General features: G+C 54.4%; 1 protein-coding gene across 1 annotated transcript; it reads left to right on the top strand.

The window, feature by feature from the left end:
• Nucleotides 1-531: 531 nt before the first annotated feature.
• On the top strand, nt 532-25,644 carry LAPTM5 (lysosomal protein transmembrane 5). Its single transcript, XM_027109390.1, has 8 exons — nt 532-661; nt 15,401-15,494; nt 16,168-16,244; nt 17,855-17,989; nt 19,037-19,159; nt 20,347-20,442; nt 23,115-23,207; nt 24,475-25,644. Exons 1-8 carry the CDS (start codon nt 575-577, stop codon nt 24,562-24,564), a joined length of 795 nt encoding a protein of 264 aa, XP_026965191.1. The 5' UTR covers nt 532-574; the 3' UTR covers nt 24,565-25,644.
• The last annotated feature ends 1,051 nt before the right edge of the window (nt 25,645-26,695 follow it).

Here is a 26,695-nt window from a genome sequence, read left to right on the forward strand (position 1 = left end):
GTATCTCTCTCAAAGGGTTGAGGAGAGGATTAAAGGGGTGGTTAGAGGATTCAAGGTGAGGATCCAGGAACATGCTTAGAACATGTAGGAAATACTAGACAATAGCTATTTTTGTAGCCGGACAGACCTGGGTTTGAATCCTGCCACCAGCCCTGACTACTGTGTGATTTGGCTGAATGCCTTGACCTCTCCGGACCTCTGTGTCTGTATCTGGAAATGGGATTGCTAACAGTCCTTGCTTCCAAGGGTGGTGGTGGGCATCCTCTAAGCAAGGCATGGGTGAAACTGCTTAAACCCCAGGCCTGGCAAATGGTAGGTACCGACGGTGCAAGGGAAGCCCCTCCTGGGAGTGGCAGGGGCCCGCTGCCGTGCTCTGAGGAAAGCTGGGGCCCTTCCCAGCTGCCCCGCCCCAGTTGTGACGCCCTTACCCCTGCCTGTCTGAGGGGCAGGAAGGAAGTGAGGAGGGCGCCCGCAGCTTTCCCTTTTCTGCCCTGTTTCAGGCTCCTGGCTCCTTCTCTGCTCCAGGCTCCTGGCTCCTTCCCTGTCAGTGCCTCGGAGGAGGGGAGGCAACACCATGGCCCCCCGTGCGGCCGCCATCCGCCAAACCTGCTGCTGCTTTAACGTTCGCATCGCCACCACTGCCCTGGCCGTCTACCATGTGGTGAGTGTGCAGGCGGCCCGGGACACTGTGTGCGTGTGTGTGTGTGAGGGCGGCCCCGATCTATGGAGACCCCTCGAACGGGAGGACCGTAGCTCACCACCTCCTCTTGGAACCCTGGACAAGTCCCTGCCCTGCTCCGGGCCTTGGGCTCCTTCTCTGTCCAAAGCGGGGGAGGGGACCCTGCAGCAGGGGCAGGAGTGGGAGGCGGGGTCCTTGTTCTAAGCGAACGCACCTCACATTCTCTCTGAGGCTCAGTTTCTGCCTCTGTGAAATGGGACCTTTAGCAGCCACAGGTTCATCCGGGTACAAACGGAGCAGCAGATGCGAAAGTGCTTCGGAAGCCAGGAATCTTGAGAGACGTGTGAGCTGGGATCGTTGTCAGGAAATGGGGTCAGGTCACAGGCACGGGGCCTGGGCCACTGGAGGGGATGAGAAGTGCGAATCTCCCCTTTGTGCTTCCAGAGGCGAGGGAGGGGGCTGTATCCTCTTAGCTTACATATGAGCAGGGTGCCTGGCCTGGCCTGAGCACCTGTGGGCCCAGCCGAGGAGGAACGGGCCCAGAGGTTCCCCTTTGGAGGCTGGTGTGCACAGCCGGGTACGGAGTCTTGTCTCTTATTAACTCAGAGTGACTCTGGGTGAGTCACAGCCCCTGGGGCCAGAGGCTCCCCCTCTGTCTTGGTGGCTGAAGGTTGGGGTCTCTGTTCTGCCCTGTCCAGAACTATCCCCCCAGCCCACAGCTCCAAGCCGCACTCAGCTCCCCCAGACCCGGGGGCCTTCCTCCCAGGGTGACTCAGGGCCTGTGGTTAACAGTTCTTTTATGAGCCTGGAAGGTCTTCCTCAAAATTAGCCTAAATCTGGCACACTGTGGTGGGCTGCTGGAAACTGCTCAGACCTGGCTGCATCTGCTTCCTGCCGCACGCAGAGCAGGCAGGGCTGTTGGCAAGAGCCCAGCCTTCGGAGGGCTGGTGCTCTTCAGTGTTTGGTGCACAGCCTCTGGATCCAGACTCCTGTGTGCAAATCCTGGCCTCATCACTTCCTAGCTGTGCAACCTCAGGCCACTTACTTAACCTCTCTGAATGTCCGTTTCCTCGTCCAAAAAATGGGCATGAGAATAATAATACTTCTCTGTTAGGGTTGTTCTCAGGATCGAGGGAGTAAATATCTACAAGGCACAGAGCAGTGCTTGACAGGTGTTTGAGGGCTTTATTATTAGCAGTGCCTCAGACACGGAGCCTGCTGCCAGCACACCTGTAAGGCAAGCAGTCAGACCCTAGAACACTGATTTTGGGCGGGGCTCAGAGGTTGCTCTGCCTAGCTTCTCCATCGCAAGAGTGCTCCTGAGAGGAGTGAATGGCTCTTGACTGTCCCCAGACCAAGTCCTTAGGGCCTCTTCAAGCTCTGAGATTGTACAGCATTCTTGGAAACACAGTGTAGTAAGCAGGGGTGTCGCCGTGGGAAGCAGGCCCCTGGGTCCCTACCCCTGCTCTGCCACTAACTGGCTATGTGACCTTGGACAAGCTGCTCCCTTGGGCCTCAGTTTTTCCTTTATAAGATGATGGACAAGAGGGTATGGACCAGCTCAGAGGTCTCAAACTCCAATGCCTCCAGGGGCCAGGCAGCTCCTGTAAGTGAGCGTAGCGGGGCAGATGGACCTTGCAGTGACCTGGGGAGCCTGTTCTGGGTCTATTCTGGCGGCCGCTCTCTGTTTCCGCTGATTGTTGCCATGGAGGAATGTGGGCCCCAGCAGCCGCTCTTTTGACATTTGGAGAAACAGGAAACAGAGGCTTTTATGTCACAATTTCTGCTGTTTCCATGTTGATGACTGATTTGAGGTAAAAAAGAAATCCCTGTGCAGACCAAGTCAAATCCATTTGCAGGCTGCTGGGCCCTGAGTCTGACTTGCAAACCCTGGGTTTTGTAACTCTTGCGGTTTCTTTTTGATCATGCCGTCCGAGGTCCTCACCTGTACACAGTTAATGACATCAGTTCCTGCCCAAAGAGCTGGAGAATGTGTGGGCAAGTGATCAAGGAAGGCTCCTTGGAGGAGGTGTCACTGGCAGAGGTGTAGAGTTTGGTTGTGGGGAGTATGGATGGGGGAGGGATAGGTGTGCAGAGGTGTGGAGGCTGAGGACAGTGGCTTGTGCAGGGGACCCTACATAGACTAACCTGGGGGCTTTAGGTTGGGCAGCAAGAGGTGGGAGGGATTTGGAGGGACAGGCTGGAGGCTGGGCCTTCACTATAGGGCACTATTGATATTTGGGACTGGAGAATTCTTTGTTGTGGGGACTGAACAGTACATTGTAAGATGTTTAGCGGCATCCCTGGCCTTTATCTACAAGATGCCGGTAGCACACCGCCAGCTGTGATAACCCCAAATATCTACAGATATTGCAAATGTCTCCGGGGGGTGAAATCACTCCCAGTTGAGAACCACTGTCTTTCATGTGGGTCATGGGGAGCCATGGGATGTTCTAGACCCGAAGGCAGGAGAACAGAAGAAAAGTCTGGAAGCTGTACAACTGGCCCCGGGAGGTCTTCTCTGGGCTGGGGTCCTTGAGTGATTCCAGCGGAGGGTCATCCTCCTGCTTCCTCTGTAAGAGGCCTCTGCTCCTTCCCAGAAAGGGCAGGGCCTGGGGACTTTCTCTGTGGCCTGGCAGTTGGGTGGCAGGTGTGCTGTCAGGGCCTCGAACATCTGGATGGAAAAAGAGAAGCTGCCATCCAGATGTGTTGATCACCCAGATTGGTCGTCGTCTGGAGCCAGTCATGGGCGACGGCCCTGCACACGGAGAGCTATTCGTGGACTGGACCCCTCTGGGGAGGGTTAAATCGGGCTCTTGGCATCCTGAGACAATGCCCCACTTTACTGAGTCATCGGGGCGTTATTACTGGAGGACCTCCGTGTCCAATGGCTGGAGGACCTTCCTCAGCATTTCACTGGGTTTGTGTAGACGATTCCCTGGTTCATGAACGTTTTCTGACTCCAACTTGCACACACAGAGGAGTCAGAGAACTTTTGTAAATTGGCCTCTTTGGTTCTGGTTTGCCTGGCAAGCCAAAGCATGTCTGTCCCAAGTTAATGGCGGGAGATAGGGACCCAGAAGACCTTTTTGCCTAGAAATATCTCCCTCCCTAACCTCTCCTGTCCAAGGCGCCTGGAATTCCATTAGAAATGTGTTGTCTGATCAAAAGCTTAAAGCTGTGGCGATTTCAACCCTGTAGCAACAGGATACACCAAAACAGGGCCAGGAGGAAATGAGACTGATGCTGGCCATGGCTTGTCTCTGGGTTATAGATTGTGAAAGCTCTCATTTTTTGCTACTTTTCTGTATTCTCTGTATTTGGTACAATGAACATGTATTACGTTTTAAAATAAACGTTTTATTTTAGAACAGTTTTGGATTTACAGAAAAATTGTATAGCACAGAGTTCCTGTATACCCCACGTCTGGGCTCCATGACTGTTAGCATTTATATTAATATGGTACATTTGTCACAACTGATGAGTCAATATTGATACACTATTATTAACTACCGTCCATACTTTATTCAGATTTCTTCAGCTTTTCTCTAACGTCCTTTTTCTCTTCCAGGATCCCACGTTATATATAGTCATGACACCTCCTTAGATTTCTCTTGGCTGTGAGAGTTTTCAGATCTTCCTTGTTTTTGAAGACCTTGACAGTTTTGAAGAGTACTAGTCACGTATTCTGTCAAATATTCATCAAATGGGACTTGCCTGCTTTTCTCATGGTTAGACTTGGGCAATGTGTTTGGGGAGGATGACCACAGAGGTAAAGTGCCCTTCTCCGCACTTCATATCAAGGGGGTGTACTTCCGCGTGTCTTATCACTTGATGTTGACCTTGATCACCTGGCTGAGGTCGCGTTTGTCAGGTTTCTCTACTGTGAAGTGACTTGCTCTACCGGTGCTCTGGGGTCTGACCACTTGACTTACGGTTGTGCTGACAACAGGCTCCGTGTCTGAGGCACGGCTAATAATAGAGCACTTAACCTCCATTATTTTAAGGAGCCTCCAGTGAAGGCAGATTTGTTCTCAAACGTGTCTTTCTTTTTGGTGCCCAGCCCCAGGCCAGCACATGGGCCTGACTCACTCCTGGCCTCTGCCCTCTAGGGATTCCAACCCGCCAAGGAAAAACTGTGAGAATGGCGTTGATGGATGACAGTGCTGGCTCTTACGGGGCACAGATGAGAGGCCTTAGCCCAGCCCTGGGGTGGACGCTGGGGATTCAGCAAGGGCTTTTGGGAGGAGGCCGGAGTGATAAGGATGAGTGGGACTTTGCTTGGGAATGTTGGGGGGGGAAAGGGCATATGCTCGTGGAGGGAGCAGAGAGCAAAGGCAGGGAGGTAGGAAAGGCCAGGTGATGCTCTGGAAGCACGGAGAAGCTCATAGAGCTGGGGTCAAGGGCAGGATGGTCGTGAGGTGTGGTGGGGGAGGCTACAGAGGTCAGCAGGGTTAAGACTGGACCAAATGCCTGACTTCTTTCAGGCTTCATGGTAGAAGGATGGATCTCTGTTTGACCCAGTTCTCTCATTTAACAGATGAGTGAACAGAGGCCCAGGAGGGTCCCTGACTTGCTCCAGGTCACACAGGGAGGTGGGGGAAGGTCTTGCTCCAGGCCTCAGCTACCAGCACCCAGGTGTGTGGGATGAGCCAGCAAGTGAACAAATGAATTCTTTACCTGGCCCACAGCCCAGGGGTGGTCTGTCTCTCTGAGAGACGCTTCTGTCACCCAGTCTTCATTTCTTCTTTATGGTCCAGCTCATGGGAAGCCTCCTCCTCCAGGAAGCCCTCCTGCTTGTCCTCCTCAGAATTCCAGTGGCTCTTCTCTCTCTGCTCCACTTTCGGATGGAAAAGATCACAGACCTGTCTCTATCACTCACTCATGATGTGGCTTTGAGCAGGCAGGTGCCTTTGCTGTCTGAGCCTCAATTTTCTCTTCTGTTAAATGGGGCCAGTGGTCCCTGTCTCAGGGTGACTGTTTTGAGGTATTGAGCTGATGTGACCCCACTGGAGAGGAGGGCTGGCAGGCGAGTGCCCAGTGTGGGCTGTGGGACGTGACCAGAGGCCACTCCCCTTTCGAGAGCTCATCTGTTTGGGACCTAAAAATAGGTCCCAACTGTTAGGTCGTCTGTTAGAACCTCTGCCTTCACGCCTGATGCTCCCATGTGGGGTAGAGTGGGAGTCGTGGCCCCTCCCCAGTGCCCTGGCCAAGGGGCCCTGGTGGGAACTCAGTTGTGTTCCCCATCTCTGGGGTATGCACTCTGCCTTCTAGCTTATAAAATGTTGGAGCCATCGAGAGGACCACTGGACCCCCTGGGCCAAAGCGGGGTGACGTGCAGGGCCTTCTGGGGGCAAAGTTGGTCTCTTCCTGCACCAGGCCTGGTGGGCCGAGTGATGGTGACCAGTCATCTGTGTGAGGTGGGCCAGGACAGGCCAGACCCCAGGCTGGGCCTTATCCCCTCCCCACTTCCTTGTTCTCAGGCCCAAGGGAAGGGAAGGGAAGGGAAATAAGGGGCTTCTGGGAATGGGGGGTAGGGAATGGTGGTTCTAGACATCGGGCATCACCTTGGTCAGAGGGACCCACTGCTGTCAGAGGGCCATAGCTGGGAGAGGCACCAACCTGGGGGAGCGTCCAGGGGCTGGTGCAGGGGCTGGGGCCCCACTCAGACCCGACCCCGTGGCTGGAAGGCAGAGCCTGGGTGGGCCGAGGTTCTTGGTCACCACCCTAGTCCAGAGCCTCCCAGGAAGTGAGGCTTTTATTTTGAGCCCAGGGCAGTGGCCTGGAACCAGGGCTTCACTCTGAGCTCACTATGAGGCCTGCATTGGTCTCCCAGGGGACCTGCACCCCACCAGGGGAAGGGGAGGGTGCACAGAACCTCTAATGAGGCAGGAAGCTGAGCAGGGAGCTGTACAGAGTGAGGCGCCGGCTCCCGCCTTCCACCCCTCAGCCCTGCTGCAGGCCTGGCATGTCCCTCCCCCTCCCCGAGCCTCAGTTTCCTCCCCTGTCAACTGGGGGCCAATAACTATGACCTGCAAGGTCAGAGACTCAAAGGAAACCAGGTGGGAGACACACCTAGCACCCAGCGAGTGCCTCACACATTGTAGCTACCCCTGGAGCCCCCATTTGACAGAAGAGGAAACCGAGGCTTGGACAGGCCAAGCGACTTTGCAGCCCGGGGTAGGTAAAGAACAAGAGCCCGGGTGTCCTGCTCGGGGCCCAGGCTCCCCTGCTGCTGCTCCAGACCGCGGTGGGGGAGGGGCAGGCTTCTTGGCAGCAATGGGGTGGGGTTCAACCGTAATATCCGGGGGGCCTTGTTCTTAGAAACACGGAGCCCACATGCAAAGATGCAGTCTCAATGGCACCTGCAAAACGGGGGGAAAATGGGAATAATAATTGAAGTTGCCTCATAAGGCTGAGGTGAGGACGAATGAATGAGTGTGTGTCAGTGTTCAGAGGACCTTGCCTCTCCTAAATGCTCCAGTAATAGTAACATTTACTGTCACGTGGGGACCTTTGCCCTGAAGGTAAATAAGGAATTGATGTTTTATGGGGATTGTTTGGTGGGTGCAGGGTACTTCTCTAGATACTCAAGAAGTGGAGGAGGATGGGGGTGTGGACCAAGCCTGGAGGCTGACTCTGAGCTCCCAAATGGGTGCCTATAAAGGATGACCACTGCTCCCCCTACCAAGAATGACAGAAGCCACTGGGATTCACTGGGCCAGAAATTTTGCCCTTAGTGCCTGCTCCTTCAGGGGAAGGCTTGCCATCCTGTCTTCTTTCATGGGGGCAGGTCTGAAAGGTCAAAGGGCAGAGAGCAGAGGACAGGCCTTGCTGGGCTGTCACACGCAGGGCACAGGCAAGGGACAGGGCTCAGAGGATGACACGCTGGCTTTCCTGGACGTGGTGCCAGAGCGAGCTGCTCCTGTCCTGGCCCTTCCCCCCCTGCAGGGTGATGAACCTTGGCACACGCCATCCGAACTCTGTTCTCTGCCAGCTCCCGGCCTTTGTACAGGCTGTCCCCTCTGCCCGGGGTGCTCCTTCTCCCACCCCTGCTGACCCCAAAGTCACATCCCTGTAAAACCACATGTCCCCCTAGCATCTCCTGCATCCCTCCACTGGCCCAGCCACCCAGAAGCTGCCATTTCCTGGGGGCCTCCTCTGTACCTGGCACATGGTAAGCCCAAGTCACAGTTCCCCAAGAGAAGCTTGCAGTTTCCTAAATGTGTCTCACTCTCTTTTGCTTTCGCCCCTGCTGTTCCCTCTGCCTGGAACACCCTTCCCACTGCCCTTTGGGAGAAATCTTCTTTTAAGACTCACTGCCTCTCAGAAGCCTTCCTGGAGCCCCAACTCCTGGACCCTGAGCTCCCAGCGTTTCCCTCCATCCCAGGGCAGCTCCCACCCCCACCTGCTGGGGTCCTGGGGGTCATGTGGTCCGCCCTGGAGGTCCGGAGGCTCACCCAGCCTGATCCATCTGTGTAATCCCCAGGGTCTGACCCGGTGGCAACCAATCTCGATTTTATTTTACTTTTGCAAACCTTTTATTGATGCATAATTTATATAAGTGCATATCTTGGTGACCTTTTTCAAAGTGAACAGCCAGGTAACCTCTACCCAGATTGAGAAATAGGATGGGACCAGCCCCCAAGGGCCCCTGGTGTCCCCACCTCATCACTACGTGGGCCCCACTGACTTCTTCCAACACACGTAGTTCTAGAAGTACCCAGGGATGAGATTACACAACATGGGCTCTTTCTTTCTCTCAACATTGCATTTGCGACCTTCCTCCGTGTGGCCGTGTGTATCCAGCTCATTTCCCCCTTGCTGTATAGTATTTCACTGCATGAATATATCACAACGTATTTGGCCTGTTGTACTGGGGGAGGACTTTGGGGTTGTTTCCAGGGTGGGCTATTACAACGGCCACGGGGACCTGTGGCTTGGAGTCCACACCAAATGCTTCTGCTGGTCACTCGATCTTTCTGAATCATCATCTTTGGTAGCAGACATATGTCACGTCATGTCCTCCTTCCTCACTACAGCTTTGCTAGTGGGTGGAGCCTTCTCTCTGTTCTACAGATGAGGAAACTGAGGCACAGAGGAGTAAAGGGGCCAGGCGGGGTTGTGGGGGGACAATTAATAGTAGGAGGGGGCGGGGATGGGAGGGTGGACAGCAGAGCCGCAGCCTCCAGAGGAGCCAGGCTCCCAGGGAGGTGAAGGCTGCCCGGCTGGGGCAACAGCTGAGCCTTGGCTTTGGTGGGGGGGGGGGGGGGGGCACATCGTGATGTTTATCTGGGCCAGCTGGGGAGGCGGCTGGGGAGATAGTGCTGCAGCGGCGGGGGAATGATCCCCACGCAGTCGCCCCCGATAAGCTGTGACAGGAAGTATGGGGTGGGGTTGGGGGAGGGGAGCTTCCTCTTGACGCTGACACATCTGGTTCTTTGCTCCCATCCTCTCGCCAGACAGCCCCAGGGGACCCCCAGGGAAAACAGGGTGGGTGGGTGAGGTAGAGGGGACTGAGCTTCAGGGTGGGGGCGATGCTGCTGCTGCTGAAGACGAAGAGGACGACAGTGATAATAATAACAGTCTGAGTGTCAGAGCCCCTGAGTTCTTAGGCCGCCAGAGCCGGAGGATGTAGGGTCAGGGTGGAGCAGCCCTGGAAGGGGAGAGGGGCAGGAAGGGCTGTGCACTTGGGACCGGTTTCCCATTGTGTAAACGGCGTTATCTCTGTTGGGAAGGGTTGAGGACAAGCCCAGGCCGGACTCCTTGTGCCGCTTCGGCCACGGCACCCACAGTCCCTGTTCTCCTTGGACGTAAGTGGGTAAACAGTCCTGACCTCACAGACTTGTGAGGAGAAGTGGAGTTAACAGACAGGAAAGTGTCCACGCACTGGCTGGCACATAGTAAATGCTCACTGAGCATTGGGTGTCCCTGTAAATTTTATCCCCCGGAAGCTCAGAGGATGGGTTCCTGCCTGCCTGCTTATGAGAGGGTGTGTCTTAAGCCCCCCAGGAGGTCCGAGAGGGTGGGCCCATGTTCTCGGACCGGGAACTGGTGTTTGATCCCCAGGGCCAGGGGATCTGGTGTCACCACCATCAGAACATGCCCTCACCTCTGCCATCAACAGCAGCAGCACAGCATGGCCTGACTGTCATTGCAGTTAATTACCACTTCCCAGCAGCCCTGTGGTTACCTCTATCACCAGCACCCCTGCAGCATCCACCGCCACCTCTATTATCACTGCCCAGAGGGTCGTAACTGTCACCGGCCTGCCAAATGCAGCCACGGGACGGCCAGTTCCGCCTCCCAGCATGTCACCATTGTCAGTCCCGCCTGACCCTCATCTCTCTTCCATTCAGCTGCGGCATCGCCATCGTTATGGCCACGGCCATGTTCAGTAGTGCTCTCATCCCTCCACCCTACCTGATTCTTCCTCTCCTCCTACAACTGCTGCCCCCTTCATTTCAGCTCAGGCTGCTGGTTGCTTCTCAGAGCCACCAGCAAAACAAGTAGAAATTCTCCTGGCCTCCCAGCCACTTCCTCCATTGCTCAGCTTAGGGAAGTTGTGTTTGTTACTGAGAAAGAAGAGTCGGGGAGGGGATGAAAATGAGAACTGAAACCAGGGAGAAGCCGAGGGAAGAGGTGAGAAAGGGGAATGGAGAGTGGAGGTGGCAGTGGGCGTGCTGAGCGTGGCCAGGACTGATTCGGTCATGCAGCCCGAGCCCTGGTGTGGTGTCAGGAGGACTGAGGCTGATTCTGACTCTGCAACACGCTTGCTGTGTGGCCTTGGGCTGGCTACTGCCTCTCTCTGGGCTTCACTTTCCCACAAGTGACATCCCCTCTTTCAGGCAAGAGGCCTTCCCTGCCTCTTCCCTGCCCCCGAGTTTCGCTGGGTCTGTACTGCTGGCTCTGGGCCTTTACACACGATGATCACTCTGGCTGGAATGCTTTTCTCTCCTCTCTGCCACGGTCAAGCTTTTCCTATTTGTGAAACCCTCCCTGTGCCTTCCAAACAGCTGTCATCACTCCCTCATCAGGGGACTCTGAGTCCCCTGCATGTCCCACGTCGTGATTCTAAACACACTGGTCACCTGTTGGGTTCCCCTGGGGACTGTGACACTTGCAGGCCAGGGTCCGTGGTTTTCCCAGACAGGGCCTGGAGGCAGCATGTGCTCAGAGAGTGTTTACTGGATGAAGGAACGAGGGAGCAAGTGTGTGCCTGCCCAGCAGTGTGCACTGATGGAGCACTTGCTGTATGCCAGGGTTGGCGTGGGCGCGTCATTTGACCTGAGAGCAACCCTACGAGGCAGGTCCAGTTATTAGCCCCATTTCCCAGATGAGGAGACTGAGGATCATAGAGGTTAGTGGCTTGCTCAAGGCCACAGAGCTGGGGCTGGGGCCCTGGCCACTTGATTCCAGCACCTGGCTCTTAACCATGTGATCTCACCATGTGGAATTAAGGTACAGTGAGTGAGGAGATGCTATTATGGAGGAAAAGTTGGGCGAGTGAATGCCATCTGCCTGGGCACTGTGGGAGGAGAGAAGCCCCGTTCTTGTAGCAGGAGGGCATGAGTCATGGCCCAGGCAGGTCCTCAGAGATCAGGGAGAGGGCAGCTCTGTGTCCAGGTGGAAACCAGGGGCGTGAGGGGAAGGGGAGGGCCAGGTGGCCTGGGAAATCTTGACTCTTGGAGTTTCCTGGCCTCTCCCAGCTTATGCTACAGGTAAGCCAGGCACTTTCTGGAACTACAAACAGCTCTTGGTTGGGGACTTGGGTGGAGCAGTGAGGGCCTTCTGATGAGTGGGGTGCAGCTCTGGGGTGGGAGACCCTGGGCAGCCTAGGTGTGACGTGCTGCAGTTGGCAGGAGTTCAATCATTCCAGTGCGAATAGGGGTGACTCTCCACGTTGACTGGAGGAGGTAAACTGAGACCACGGAGGAGCCAGGACCTGGCCAGGGTTACACAGCCGTGAGGCAGTGGGAGCGGTCTCAAGTTCCAGCTGCTGTCCTCTGAGCTGCGGGTGTCCAAGGATGGGGGTCAGCTGCCAGATGGTTGGTGAGACCAGGGCTGGGCCCCAGAGCAACCACTCAGCCTTGAGTGGAGCCTGGACCCTGGGAACCCAGGCAACAGGGATCAAATCCCAGCCTGGCCACGTGACACAGGGCGTGTGAATTTTCCTTGCTGAGCCTTTATTCCTCATCTATACCATGGGGAAAATGTTGCCTCTCTTGCAGGGTTTTGGGAGATGGTGGTGCAAGCCTGTGTGTACAGGTCCAAGCACACAGTAGGTGCACAAGCAATGTCAATTCCTCTCCATCCCATCTCCTAGGGAGCTGAGACGCCTATCTTTCTCCTGGATCAGGGACTGGTGTCTTCCATTGAAGGTTAGGGGCCAGCAGAGGGTCTGAGTCAGACTCTGAGGTTGCCCTGCTCTGTGACCTGGGGCTAGTTCCTGCCTTCGGTGAGACTCAGGGTTCTCGTCTGGCAAATGGGGGCAGAATTATCTCCCTCTCTCTACAGGATGGTTGAGAAGGTGAAATGGAGTAAAGGATGAGGTTGGTTTTAAACACAGGTGGTTTTTACAAAAGTAGAAATGCTTCTGGTGTCTGCTGCTGCTTCTTGCACAAGCTGTGGGAGGTGGAGGAGACGGCAGAGGGAAGAGGAGGTGGGTGCCCTGCTGACTCTGCTGGGCACCCACATGGGAGTGGGCGAGGAGGGCAGGCCTCAGGCAGAGCTAGGAGGCTGGGAGATGCTGGGAGGACAGTGGAGGGGGGAAGAGAATCAGATCCAGGGCCCACTGGCCTGGGTTTGAATCGCGGCCCTACAGATGATCAGCTGGGGGGCTTTGGACAAATTACTGGACTTTTCTGAGCCTCGCTTTCCTCATCTGTGATATGGGGGTGGGAGCATTAAGAACAGTCTCTTGGCTGGGTTTGGGAGGATCGCTGGGATGGTGTGGGTGGCAAAGCTGGCACGGAGTCGGGCTGTACAAATGTCCCTCCTCTTCCCTCCCCTTCCTGGGGTCCCAGGATATTCAGGAGGTGTGGTTGGAGAGGGGCAGCTGGGACGCTAATGGCAGGATTGCAGACATGGTGGCAGGGCTGTGGGAGATGTTGGGACCAGAACTGAGGATCTGGGGAGTGGTTTGTGGGTTAGCACTGGTCTCCAAAGTGGGGTGATACCCAAGGTGACCACTGGGGCCTCAGAATGGCAATATTAGAATTTCTAAATTTGTCAGTCATGTTCTTTGTTCATTTCTGGATTTTTTTGGTGTGTGTGTTTTATGATGTTCATTATGAATCAAGACAGGAGCACATGCATATAATTTGGAAATCAAGAAATAGAGAGTAGTGTGTGCAAAAGGTTTTGTTGACATAGGCACATGATCAAAATATCTGAGCCCTCTGGGGTCGGGGCTAGCAGGGCTCTGAGGTGACTCGGGGAGTGGGGTGTGTGGGAAGGCATCAGGACAGCACTGGGACACTGGGACTCCAGTCTCCACTTTGTCCCCAACTTGCTGTGTGTCCTTGGGCGAGCCACCTAACCTCTCTGAGCTTAGAAAACAAGCAGAAGGAACTTATAAGATAAGTGGGCAGAGGCTCTTTCCAGTGATTGGACGTTGGGGTTGTCTGATTCTGAGCTTCTATCTAGATCTCAGACAATCCTGGACTCTTGGGACTTCAAAAGCCTTCTTGTGCCACGGCTGATGAATGCTAGCGCCCTTCTAAGCCCAGCTGTGGTGACTCATTTGTGCTCTGCTGGCACACCGCAGGAGCCCCAGAGCTCCCAGTCTTTCAGGGTGCCCTGTTCTGTCCTGGACTGAACCGTCATCTGCCTCCTTTTCTCTCTTCCTCATTACAGGGGAAACTGGGAGAAGAGGGGCTGGAGCTCCAGGCTTTAGGGGATGAGGAAGCCACATTTCTCTCTCCGAGCTGTTTCCTGTGGGTACCAGCCACAGCCCCTGCCATGTCTGCTTTCCGCTCTGAGCTGTTTTCCACTCTCCTGGTGAAACAAAGCCTTTCTGGTTCACCCCACACCACGTAGAGGGGGCAGCTAGAACAAGCTCACTGTCAGCCCCCTGGCACTCTCCTCACGGTACTGCTAGACTGCCCCACGTAAGCTCACACCAGCCAAAAGCAGATTATACTTGCTGAGCACCCGCTGCCAGCCTCCAAGCTCAGTGCTTCGCCAGTACAATGCAATTTGTTCCTTATTAAATCCAGTGTTTGCCAGTTTCCAGATGAGGGAATTCAGAGAGGTAAAGTGACTTGCCCAAGGTCACATAATGACCTGGATACAAATCCACCTCTGACTGGCTCTGGAACCCAGTTCCTCATCAGTCTTCTCTGCTGTCCCTTTCTGTCCCCTGAACAAGATGTAATATGGTAGGAAGACAAATCGAAACCTATGTCTGAGCTAAAAAAACCCACACAATCAGCTAGGGGGAAACAGATGGTGGGTGTCTATTTGCTTGTCAGCCGAGCGTCAGTTACTAGTGAAGGGCCGCCTAGAAAGCCAGTGTAAACTTAGGCCATATTAATAGAGGTAGGACATCCGCTACAAGGGAGGAGACATCTTGTTGGCAGAGTGGGCAGATGGCATCTGGAGAAGTGTGTGTGTATGGTGGGGGGAAAGCCTTGCTGTAAGAGCATGGACACACAGAAGGTTGTGAGTTCCCCGTGGTTGGAAGCATTTAAGTAGAGGCTGCATGGCACAGTATTCTTGCATTAGAAGATGGAGGGCAGGGGTAAGGTGACCTCCAAGGTTCTTTCAATCTGCAGTTTCGTGGCTGGACTTCAGTTATTGCCAGGGCCATGGCAACACTCATGCCCATTAGATTTGCCCCTTCTCTGTCATTCTTAGCAAGGTTCCTCTGAGGGAATAGGGTTTATTCGTTCATGCATCCATCCCTCCGTCCATCCTTCTGTTCATTCATCTACAACAGCTAGAGCAGTGAACAAGAGAGACACAGTCCTTCCCTACCTAGAACCTATAGTCTAGAGGGAATAATAACAATAATAATAGCACAGATTGAGCGCTTACTATTTGTCAGGTACTCTAAATGAATTATCCCATCTGGCCCCACTACAACCTTATAAGACAGGTGTTATTATTATCTCCATTTTGCCTATGGGAATTGAGGGGCCATGGGGGCTGGGATTCACAGGTCAGATGCTCCCAGGCCTGTGTTGATGATCCCAAGAACTTGAAGTTCTGTGATGCTCAGATGCTGTGACTAAGATCCCATGATGCTCAGAGTTTGTCATTATAAAAGAGGGTGCAGAGCAGGGGCCCAGTCACTGGTGAGAGCCCTCAGTCTCCCCCACTTCCTCAAGCCTGACCTTCAGAGGTCACAGTTATCACTTTATGGATAACTGGGTGTGGTTCTAAGTGCCCTCTTGGGATGTTCTCATTTACTCCTCCCATCTGCCTCCTTAGGAAGCTATCAGTATTATTCTCATTGTACAGATGGGGAAACTGAGGCACAGAGAGGTCAAGTAACTTGCCCAAGCTCACACAGCTAGGAAGAGGAAGAAGGAGGAACTACGAGCTTGAGCTGTCTACCTGTACAGGCCACACTTTACCTGGGGTGCCCCACTGGCCCGCATTCCATCTCTTCCAGGACCCCTCCTCACAGGCCCTGACTGCACGCCTTCGGGGTGGGAGGGGTTGGTGGCGGAGCTGTGCAGGCCCCGGCTCACTGATGCTCTGTTCTGTCCCCAGATCATGAGCGTATTGCTGTTCATTGAGCACTCAGTGGAGGTGGCCCACGGCAAGGCCTCCTGCAAGTTCTCGAAGACAGGCTACCTCAGGATCGGTAGGTCCAGGTGGGGTGGGGTAGCAGGGGGATGGGCACCGGCTAGGGGTGGAGTTGAGGCTCTGCCACTTGTCCTTTCTGACGTCTGCAAATGGAGAAATTCCACTTGTTCACACTGAAGTCTCCAGGTGTGAGAGCAGATAGGATGGCGCTTTGCAAACCAAATCAGCTTAGAACGGTGACAGCGGGACTCTCCTGCTCGATAGCAGCCCGTCACCCAGAATAAAATCGCAGCTCCTCGTGGGGGCTCCAGCCCCTGCTGCCCTCCCTGGCCACATTCCCACACCTTGTGGCTCCGTCCACGCTCCCCCTCACTCCCCGCGCTCCAGCTGCGCTGACCCCACCAAGCTGGGCCCTGTCTTGGGGTCCCTATCTGGACTCCTGGCCACTCGGCCCACAGGCCACCTCCTCAGAGGCCTTCCCCCACCTCATCCTGGTAAAGGCAGACCCCAGGCCCCCTTCCCACCCTGCACCCTGTGTTATACTGTCCTGTGTCACCTGAAATGTTCTGTGTGCCCCTCAAGACTGAGAACGGCAGGAGGGCAGGGCCTGGGCTTTCTGGTTCACGGGCATAGTGCTCACACCAGTGGTTCCCAAAGTGTGGTCCTTGGAACCCCAGGTGTGGGTTCCTGGGGGCACTTCCGGGCCCCTCACCGCTCTCTTCGCCTTTCAGCGGAACTGATCTCCAGCTTCCTGCTCATCGCCATGCTTTTCATCATCAGCCTGAGCCTGCTGGTGGGCGTGGTCAAGGTGAGTGCCGGTCGGGGAGGGGAAGGGGAGCCAGGATCTGCGGGCTGGCAAGGAGGCCCAGCTGCCCTCCCGGGTCCCTCCTATTCATACCCACTATGTGGATAGCACTGGATGCTGGGAGGTGGGAGGTGGGTATTTGGAGGAGATCCGATCTGCACCCTAGAAATCTTCACACTTACTTTTTGGAAACCCCCTTTTTCACACCAGATCCGTCAGGTTGGAGGCCTCGGTTCCCTGTGAAAATACACCCTCCATGCACGGGGGTGTGCACAGCCGGCTGCGGCCACTGCCGATCATTGACACTTCGGCTGAACTAGCTGGCAACCCACATCCTTTTGAACTGCAAATGGTGGCAGGGAATTTGGTAGAGAAGAAAAGAAGGGTCATTTTGAGGCCTAGGTAGAGGGGAGAAAGCAGTGGGTTTTGAGATCAGTGAGAGGAGCAGAGGGGAGGGTGTAGATGCGTCCAGCTCAGTGCCATCCAGCTGGCGATTGAGAGGGAGAGGCGGGCTGTGACTCAGCCTCCTGCAGAAAGGAACCCGTCTGTCCCTTGGCCCCCAGCAGGGCAGGAAGCCAGGGCCCCGCCACATAGCCATGAGAGCAGACCTCGGAAAGAGAATACTTCCTGGACAGACAGTGGTGGACTGGCACTCCCAGGGCCAGCAGGATGGGGTGGAGGTTTGGTGCTAGTTTGGAATGTCTCCACCTTGCCTGAAATGCCATTGTTCACTCCCTAGCTAACGCTGCTCTCTCGGGAGCCCTACACCGCAGGGAGTGGTTTCACCTTGGTTCCCGGTGGTCCACGCAGAAACACAAATGGTCCAGCTAGGAAAATGGGTCAGGTCATCCCTGAAGCCTCTGAGCTTCAGTCTGGGCTGTTTCGGCTGCCTCCTGAGTGATTTTAGACAACCACGTGAGAAACCACGAAACCACCTTTTCTGTGATTTTTGTCCCCAGCTGTGGGTTCCTACCCATTTATACTGGTCATAGTGGTCACTTGCTTTCAGTTGAAGGAGAGGGATTTCAGCCTCAGCCTCCCAGGGTCCCTCACTATGACTGAACATCCCCGGGGGTGGCCCACACAGAGTCAAGACCCACTGTTAAAGCAGCACAAGTTTCTTCACCTCCGGGCCTTGGCTCAGGACAGCCCTTCTGCCACCAATACCCTCCCCTTCCCTCCTGCTTCTTTCCAGCTCTCGCCCTGGTGCCCCCACTTCCAGGAAGTCTTCTCTGATCCCTCCTCATTTGTCAAATGGACACAAAGTCTTTGGTCACTGGGTTCTTAAGAGCGAGTTGAGGCAGACCCTGGTCCTGGAGCCCCCAGGCGCTTATCTCTGTAGATGGGAACTATTCCCGGTTCCTCCTGGGACACCGAGACTGCTCACCCTCAGGACCTGGGCCTTACCTTCTCCCCGCGCCCAGAGCCTCACTCAGAGGAAGGCATGTGGATCCCCATGGGGTGACCTCAGCCAAGATCCACAGGTGATTCAGGAGAGCACCGAGTTCCCCGGGACAGAAGGGACCTGTGGGCCAGGGGGCCCGTGGAGCCTTAAGGCTGCATGGAAGCGCCTTGTGCAAGGGACCCCTGACCATGCTGGGCCTGCCTTTCAGAACCGGGAGAAGTACCTGCTGCCCTTCCTGTCCCTGCAAATCATGGACTTCCTCCTGTGCCTGCTCACCCTGCTGGGCTCTTACATCGAGCTGCCCGCCTACCTCAAGTTTGTCTCCCGGAGCAGCAGCCGGGCGGTGAGTATGTCCCATGTCCCATAGCCGGCCAGCGGGGGAGGTGCAGGAGCCCAGGCCAGTGAGCGTGGGAGCCCCCAGGGTCCTTTCTAGTCGGTGAGCTTGAGCAAGTCCCTGAGCTCCTCCAAGTCACCCCACATTTCTTATTATTTTTTTTAAATTTATTTTTGGCTGCGTTGGGTCTTCGTTGCTGCGCGTGGGCTCTCTCTAGTTGCGGCGGGGGGTGGGGCGCTGCTCTTCATTGCGTTGTGTGGGCTTCTCATTGTGGCGGCTTCTCTTGTTGCGGAGCATGGGCTCCAGGCATGCAGGCTCAGTAGTTGTGGCTCGTGGGCTCTAGAGCACAGGCTCAGTAGTTGTGGTGCACGGGTTTAGCTGCTCTGTGGCATGTGGGATCTTCCCGGCCCAGGGCTCGAACCCGTGTCCCCTGCATTGGCGGATGGGTTCTTAACCACTGCGCCACCAGGGAAGTCCCTCACCCCAGGTTTCTCCCTGTAAAATGTGTCTTGAGATCATGTCTCATCAATATGTCTTATGAGCAGTACATGAGGAAAGCGTGCACAGGGTGCTTAGCACGTGGTAAGAACGGAAAAAATGCCAACCACGTGTGAATTTACACCATAAGAACCGGGACATGCCCCGTTTCCCTCCCCAGCCCCTGTTTTGTCTCTCCTTTGTAACCACGTTGAAGAAAGGAAGGTAAGGATGGTGAACATCCTTGGTGGGAATGCCCGCGACGCCTGGTGCCAATCACAGACGCAGTTCCCCAAAGTTGCTTTTCACACTTCCCCTGACTGTGGTCCTTGAGGAGGCTGAGAAGCTACATTATAAGGCCCTGGGCTGGGAGTCAGGAGACCCTGGTCCTAGTCCTGCACCAGCCCATGGTGTGAACGTCTGAGAAATGGACCTCCATTTCTTTTTGGGTACCATGGACCAGGGAGTCGTCGATGTCTCTGGCTGACAGTCTCTCAAGCTGAGGGGCCACTGTGTGCCCCGTGGTACCCGGGCCGCTGGGTTGGGGCTGACTTGTTTGTCTGTCTTCTTCCTCCAAAGGGCCCCTCCAAGGTCCCACTGATGACCCTGCAGCTCTTGGATTTCTGCCTGAGCATCCTGACTCTCTGCAGCTCCTACATGGAAGTGCCCACCTATCTCAACTTCAAGTCCATGAACCACATGGTGAGTCTGGGCTGAGGGTCTGCTCCTATCACTGGCTCTGTGGCCTTGAGCAAGTTGCTTTCCCTCTCTGTGCCTCAGTGCTTAGTCTGGGTTCTCTAAAAGTGGAGCTTGGAGAGGGATTCTTGTGCGAGTGATTTCCTGAAGGAGAGCTCTCAGGAAGAAACTTGAAAGGAATGAGGGAAGCAAGTTAGACAAAAGGAAGAAGCCAGGCAGACATGTGGCTTTAGAAGTCGTGCTGCTGGATCCCAGAGGGTGCCCTGGAGTATGAACTGCCGCGCAGAAATGGTATTGGTGTTTTCATTGCTGTCTAACAAATGATCCCCAAACACAGTGATTTAAAACAATAAACAGTTGTTACCTCACATAGTTTCTGAGGATCAGGAATGTGGGAGTGGCTTAGCTGGGTTGTTCAGACTCAGGGTCTCTCGTGAGGTTGCACCTGAGATGAGGATGGAGCTGTGGACGCCAAGGGCTTGACTAGGTCTGAAGGATCCACTCCCAAGCTGGCTTACTGGCGTGACTGCGGGATCTTTGGCTCGATTCCCCACCGTGTGCGCCTTTGATGAGGCTGATTGAGCATCTTCATGCTGCCGGTCCCCCCCCCCACCCCCGGTGAGTATCCGAGAGAGAGCAAGGAGGAAACGGCCCTGTGGTCTTGGAGATCACACTCGCCTCTGCCACATCCTATTATTTGTGAGAAGTGAGTCTCTAGATCTAGCCCACACTCGAGGGAAGGATGTCAGAGGATGTGTGCACATGTTTGCAAATGCCACAGCAGTTGTCCCACCAGAGCAGGAACCTTCCATCAACAAGTCCTGCTTGTGAGGTGCCCCTGGGGGACGAGGCATACCTCCCAGGTATTTCAGGATTAGGTGGTTCTGTCAACCAAGACTATCCTCCAGAGAAGGACACGGGTGTGGCCCACCAGCTGGGGGATGGGGCAGCAGCCAGATAATGGTCACCTGGACAGGCATCAGCTGCATCTGTCTCCCTGGGTTTGCCCACCTGTCAGATGAGGCTGATGGTAGGTGGCCTCCTAGGGCCCTTGCAGGGTTGGGCCAGGATAATGGCGGTGCCACTGCACGTTCCTGTGTGCGTGGAGAGCTGGCTTTTATTCCTCGATGTGTGGGTACTGTTAGAGTTCCTTATGGCCAGAGACACTGACGTGGCCCCCACATCTGTTGCAGAATTACCTCCCCAGCCAGGAAGGTATGGCTCACAACCAGTTCATCAAGATGATGTTCATCTTCTCCATCGCCTTCATCACTGTCCTCATCCTGAAGGTGAGCGGCCCCTGCCCCACGGCTCAGGGAGGGGTGGAGAGGCTGAGCTGCCCCGGGCCCACCCATGCCAGACTGTTAGGAGGCAGGGAAGTGTGTCTTCCACCCCCGCCCCCGCTGCTTTTGGCTCCTAACTCTAGCCCTCCCCACACCAGCCCCTGTGCCCACACGTGGGATCCTCGGGGACGCCCCCTTTAGAGCAAGTGGATCTGTGAAGACCCACCTGTGTTCAAGGGTCGGGGACTTAATGTGTGACTCAGAGAGACCTGATCCAGGGGGAGGAGGAGCTATTTTGTCTGGAATTAGATTCAGGAAGTCCTGGGTCTGAATCCCAGCTCTCCCCTCACTAGCTGTGTGGTTGGTTTTCAAGTCACTTCTCTCTGGGTCTTGGGTCTCACCTGTGAAAGGGACACCCTAAGTCTTGCTTTGCCCATGTTAACAGCTTTACGTGATTCAGGCACCAAAATGTAGATGAGCCCTGAGGTCATATTACTAGAGGTTTGGTGATGAGAAGGATGGAGGGGATTGATTTTATTCTTCTCACGGGTAGTCAGGCCCAGAGGATAGAGTCCTGTTTCAGGTCCCAGTTCTTGGAGAAATGGTGACAGACAGGAGTGCACTAATAGCAGCACCACAGGACTTCCCTGGTGGCGCAGTGGTTAAGAATCCGCCTGCCAATGCAGGGGACACGGGTTCAAGCCCTGGTCCGGGAAGATCCCACATGCCGCAGAGCCCGTGTGCCACAACTAAGCCTGTGTGCCACAACTACTGAGCCTGTGCTCTAGAGCCCACGAGCCACAACTACTGAGCCCACGTGCCACAGCTACTGAAGCCCACGTGCCTAGAGCCTGTGCTCCGCAACAAGAGAAGCCACCACAATGAGAAGCCCGCGCACCGCAACGAAGAGTAGCCCCCTCTCGACGTAACTAGAGAAAAGCCCGTGTGCAGCAATGAAGACCCAACGCAGCCAAAAATAAATTAAAAAATTTATATTAAAAAAAAATAGCAGCACAACAGGAGGGTGAAGAGGCAAGAAAACGCTGCCGTCTTCGGGAGTCAAGGAAACCAGGGCAGTTCAGCTTGGGAAAGAAATGACTCAAGGGGGACCTGATCGCAGCCTCCAAGTACCCAAAGGACTCTCATGGGGATTCTAGAGGCCACAATGGGGCCCTGTGGCCGGAAGCCACAGGGAGGCTGATGTCGACTCAAGAAAAGGAAGGGCTTTTAAAAGTGTTCTTTTCTGATTGTGAAAGTAACATATGATCACTGTAGAAATTTAGAAACTACAGATGAGCAGAAAGAAGACGATCAGCCCACCAACCACCGCCACTCGGAGAGCAGCACCTCTGATATCTGGGTGCATTTCCGCCCCCTCTTTTTATGTGGGTGGTGTAGCCAGACATCACTGCCTCCTTACATCCCAGGCCCTGAGCAGTCTCTGCTCTCACTCAGTGCCAAACTGGAAACAACTTCGCTCCTTTTAACCTTTCCTCAAAGGACTGACCTAGCACAAGCGCATTAGTGCTGCACAGTGAGAACATTCCTGAAGGCTTGGGGGGACCAACGTGGAGGTTTACGTCATAGACTCTGCTAGAGAGAAACTGCCCAAACCCCACCACACACCTCCATCCCTCCCCACCCCTCTCCTGTTCTTTATCTTCATCCAGTGGGAGTTCTCTCTGTACCCCGACTCCCAACCCTGCCTCACTGGCTACCCTTCACCTACTTGCTTTGCCCTGGCCCTTCGTACTTCATTCTTTCATAATTCATTTTATTTATTTCTGCTCCTTTTAAGTCCCCATCATGGGGCTCCATAAAACAAGGGACCTTCTAGATGCCAAGACCTGCTCTCCTTCCTTTGGGGGCAGAGAGAGACTTATTGGCTATTGTTCCTTGAACACACCCCTGGGGACTTCACTCCCCACCCTGGAACCCTTCTCCCCAATTCTTACATCAATTGCTAAGAGAAAGCCGTTGCTCACATTATCTGACAGATATATACATCCATACATATAATTTTTCTGCATTTATAAACGTGGGATACTATTGCATACACTGTTGGATAATCTGCTTTAAAAAAACAACATATCGGGCTTCCCTGGTGGTGCAGTGGTTGAGAGTCCGCCTGCCGATGCAGGGGACACGGGTTCGTGCCCCGGTCCGGGAAGATCCCACATGCCGCGGAGCGGCTGGGCCCGTGAGCCATGGCTGCTGAGCCTGCGCATCCGGAGCCTGTGCTCAGCAGCGGGAGAGGCCACAACAGTGAGAGGCCCGCGTACCGCAAAAACAACAACAACATATCGTAAGCAGTTTTGAAGACAACATTTCCCACTGTCAGCTCTGTCTCAGGATGGGCGGGGCCCCCTCAGGAGATGGTAAGCTTCAGTCCTCAGGGGCGGAGAAGCAGAATCTGCAGGATTATTGCCGGGGAGGCTAGAGGGTGGTGCAGGGGCCTCTAAAAAGCTCCTTTCTGTGATGAGTCTGTGGGGCAGTGAAAAGGGAAACACCTGGAACACCTGAGACGGGCAGGTGAGGCCCCCTCCAACCAGAAGAGGGGTCTGACCTTTTAGGGTAAGCTGGGGGTCTCCAGGAAGCGCCCAGCATCTGTCCTGGGTCTGCTGGGGTGGTGAGAAGGAGGGTCACAAAGCACAGCCTGACCTGGGTCTCTTTTCTAGGTCTACATGTTCAAGTGTGTGTGGAGATGTTACAGATTCATGAAGTACATGAACTCGGCCGAGGAGAGGAGCAGCTCCAAGATGCTGCAGAAGGTGAGCCTGCTGGGGGGGTCAAGTCCTAGCTCTGCCACTCACTGTATCATTTAGGGCAGGTCTCTCTGCCTTGCTCGGCCTCAGTTTCTCCACTCGTAAGATGAGGGTTGGACCAGAAGAAATGGGAAGATCTCTTTCCACTCTGATTGTCTAGGATTCTATTCATTCATTCATGCGTTAAACATTTTATGCTTCTTACTCTTTCCTGGACTCATATCCAACCCTTTGGATGCAGAGAAAACTAAGATGCCACCCTGTCCTGGAGGAGAGTATAGTCCAGAGTGAATCTAGACACAGAGATCCAATTACAACTTGGTGTGAAGCACAGGGGCAATGGGAGCATGGAGGAGGCACCTGGTTTCACCTGGGGTGTCAGGGAAGGCTTCCTGCAGGAGGTGACACTTGATCAAGTCTTAGACTGTCAGCGGGTACAAGTTAGCTGGGAAAGGGGAAGGGGCCTTCCAGGCAGAGGGATTAAGTGCGCTTAGAAGCAGCTGATTGGAAAAGTGATGGGAAAAGTGCAGCTGGTTTAAATTACTGGAGGCTCACTTTCCTCAACTGTAAAATGGGGATTGTATTAGTCAGGAACTTTTTGGGTTGCAAGTGTCAGAAACCCAACACTCTCTCACTTATGTAAAAAATAAAATGAATTTATTAGCTTATAGAACTTGAAAGTCCAATGTAGGTCTGGCTCAGGCATGGCTGAAGCCTGATGTCCAGACATGATCTTATTTTCAGGATGAAAGGCAGCCCTTTCCTCATGGTAGCAAAATGGTTGCCCAAATCCCTAGGCTGTCATCCCACCCTCTCAGCAGCCCCAGCAGTAAGAAAGACATCCCAGAAGCATGTCTGATTGGTCCAGCTTGGGTTACAAGCCTATCGCCAAACCAGTGACGATTGCCAGGGGATGAGATTCTACTTTGAGCGACCACCCCATCAGACATGAGGTCTCATGTCCACTCCCCCAGATCAATTCTTCTGAAAGCACATGGACTGAGGATGTTTTCCCAGGGAAAACAGTGTGTTGGTATCAAAACAAGGGGGCTTGATGCGGAACAGGCAGAGGCAAGTCTGTCCATTACAGGAACAGAAACCGTACCTGTCTTATGCATGCCATGCCTAGCACATAGTAAGTGCCCAAGGCATGCTAGTCATCATCATCATCAACATCATTTTGCCAGGGGTGGGGGTTGGAGCCCCTTAACCCCAGGTTGGGGTAGAGTCCCATCTGGTCAGTTCTCGGCCCTTATCTCTCTGTTTCTCTCAGGTGGTCCTGCCATCCTATGAGGAAGCCGTGTCTCTGCCATACAAGATTCCGGAGGGGGGCCCAGCACCACCCCCATACTCAGAGGCGTGACGTTCACCAGGCCCCAGCCCTGGTGCTGGGAGGGGCGGAGCTACCTCGCAATCCGCTTCTTTGCTTAGGTGGCCCCTGTGGCCTGGGTGAACCACCTGGCTGACTTCAGGACAATCCGCTTGTGTCCCGCTCGCTGGCCTGCTTTTCCTGCGGGGCCTGGGAGATGCTCACAACTGGGTCAACCCCTTTAGGCTGAATGATTGGGTCTCAAAAATTCAGTCCAACAGCACTCAGCTTCTTTTGATCAGCTCTGACGTTGGTTTAAACGATTGGTCTTTCTAAAGTCAGTGAGTTTGGCTAAATACCTCTCAACTTGACCAGTTTTACCAAGTGGCTGACAAATCAAAGACACACTTGTCATTTCAGTGAAGACAATGTGGTCAAACAAAAGAGTCCATTGTGTCAGTTTGTAAATAGTTGTCAATTCGCAGAGCAATTTAGTCAAGTAATCATCAGTTAGTCCTCCCCACCGAATACATCCATCCATTTTCTTCCAATAGTTCCTTAAGCAATTATTAAGTCAGCCAACCCTCAGTTAATTTAGAATAGTGATAAAATCCAATAATAAAAAAATCACCTTAGCCCCCCAAACCATTCAATTCGATCTAGTCCAATAACCGGCTGCCCCCTGTGGTCAGTTCAGTACTTGTGAGTCCTGACCCACAGCCCATCCGTTGCCAGATAGGTTGTAGGCCACCCAATTCTGCCTGACACTTGTGGTCGAGCAGAAATTCAGTGCTGAAATCAGGCAAACCCATTTGTTGGACTAAATCCACAGGTTAGTTCAGTCAAAACAGGCAAACCCTTTGTGGGCACAGTCCCCGCCCGGGGGGTTCGTGTTGGTGGGGCCATAGGGGAGGTTTTGGTCCCTGCACCCCCTCTTTTGCCTGCTTCCCTGGGGGTTGGGATTCCCGAGGTCGCTGACCCAAAGGCGGAGATAAGGCCACAGAGGCGGGTTCTCTGGGGTCTGCGAGGGGGGTGCAGAGGGCGAGGGCTGTGCAAGGGGCTCCCCACCGCACCCCTGTGTCATTGCTTTGTGTGACGGGGAAGAAGTTTCAATAAAGCAGCAACACGCTTCTCTCTGGTTGATGTGGTTCCTAAAATATGGTGTATGGCCAGGCCTGGGAACACAGCCTCCATTACCTCAACACACACACACACACACACACACACACACACACACACACACACGCCCACACACACACACACACACACGACAGTTGATTCCGTCCAGAAACTCTCAGAGGCCATGTCCAGCTAGGGAGTGTCATGACCTGGCACTGTTTCTGATCGCAAATCGTGGCCCCTCTAAGCACCCTGATGTCTCCCTGATAAGGCATGGACCCTACTCACTTGGACAGCACCCACCTGGAGCCAGGTCCTGCACTGGGCACTGGGGTGACCACAATAGGTCAGACTAGCCTCCAGTTACCCCCCATCTGGGGAAGGGGAAGACAGACATGTAAATGATTATCATGGCCTGTGATGATGATAACCCCGTCACGGGGAAAGCCTGAGGGACCTAGGACAGCCAGAGGAGGCTTCTTGGAGGCTTCACCGAGCTGAGTTTGAAGGATGAAGGGGCAGCAGGGAGCAAACTGGGGGAGGATGTTTTGGGCTGAAGTGGCAGGATGTGGAAGTGGGGAGAGGAGCTGGAGAGGTAGCCTAGTGTGGCTGCAAGTGGGGAGGGGAGGCAGAGGAGGCTGCCAGGGGCTGGGGGCCTGGATCACAAAGAGCCTTTGTGAACATCAGGGTTCTTTGGCTGCAGGCCCACCCTGGCTAACTTCAGCCAAGAAGGGCCTTTACAGGAAGGAGATGCTTGCAAGTAACAGGAACCTTAGTGAACCAAGTTTATTGAAAACAATGACAACAACAACTGAAGGGTGGTCGTGATGTTTCTTGGCTCACATAAATGAAAATCCAGGGAATCTGGTCAGGCGTGGCTGGACCCAGGAATCAAATTCTTCAGTCACCTCTTTCTCTCTTTCTCCACCTCTTGCCTTCTTCCTCTCGGGCTGAGCTGCCTGAGAGTGAAGCTGGCAGAGAGCACGAGGCAGTCTGAGTTGGGCTCCACCCCCAGTACCAAATGAGACCTAACAGAGCCTTGAATGCTGTGCCCAGGAGCATGGGC

Source organism: Aethalodelphis obliquidens, unplaced genomic scaffold, assembly GCF_003676395.1.
Source record: "Aethalodelphis obliquidens isolate GAN/ISIS:26980383/991018 unplaced genomic scaffold, ASM367639v1 scaffold9, whole genome shotgun sequence".
NCBI lineage: Eukaryota > Metazoa > Chordata > Mammalia > Artiodactyla > Delphinidae > Aethalodelphis > Aethalodelphis obliquidens.

What these genes read in the sequence shown, in the direction of transcription:
- LAPTM5 (XM_027109390.1), top strand. Translation starts at nt 575, where the DNA reads ATGGCCCCCCGTGCGGCCGCCATCCGCCAAACCTGCTGCTGCTTTAAC. An exon ending in TCAAGTCCATGAACCACATG is followed by an intron (nt 19,160 to 20,346) that starts GTGAGTCTGGGC and finishes CATCTGTTGCAG; the next exon opens with AATTACCTCCCCAGCCAGGA. An exon ending in GCTCCAAGATGCTGCAGAAG is followed by an intron (nt 23,208 to 24,474) that starts GTGAGCCTGCTG and finishes TGTTTCTCTCAG; the next exon opens with GTGGTCCTGCCATCCTATGA.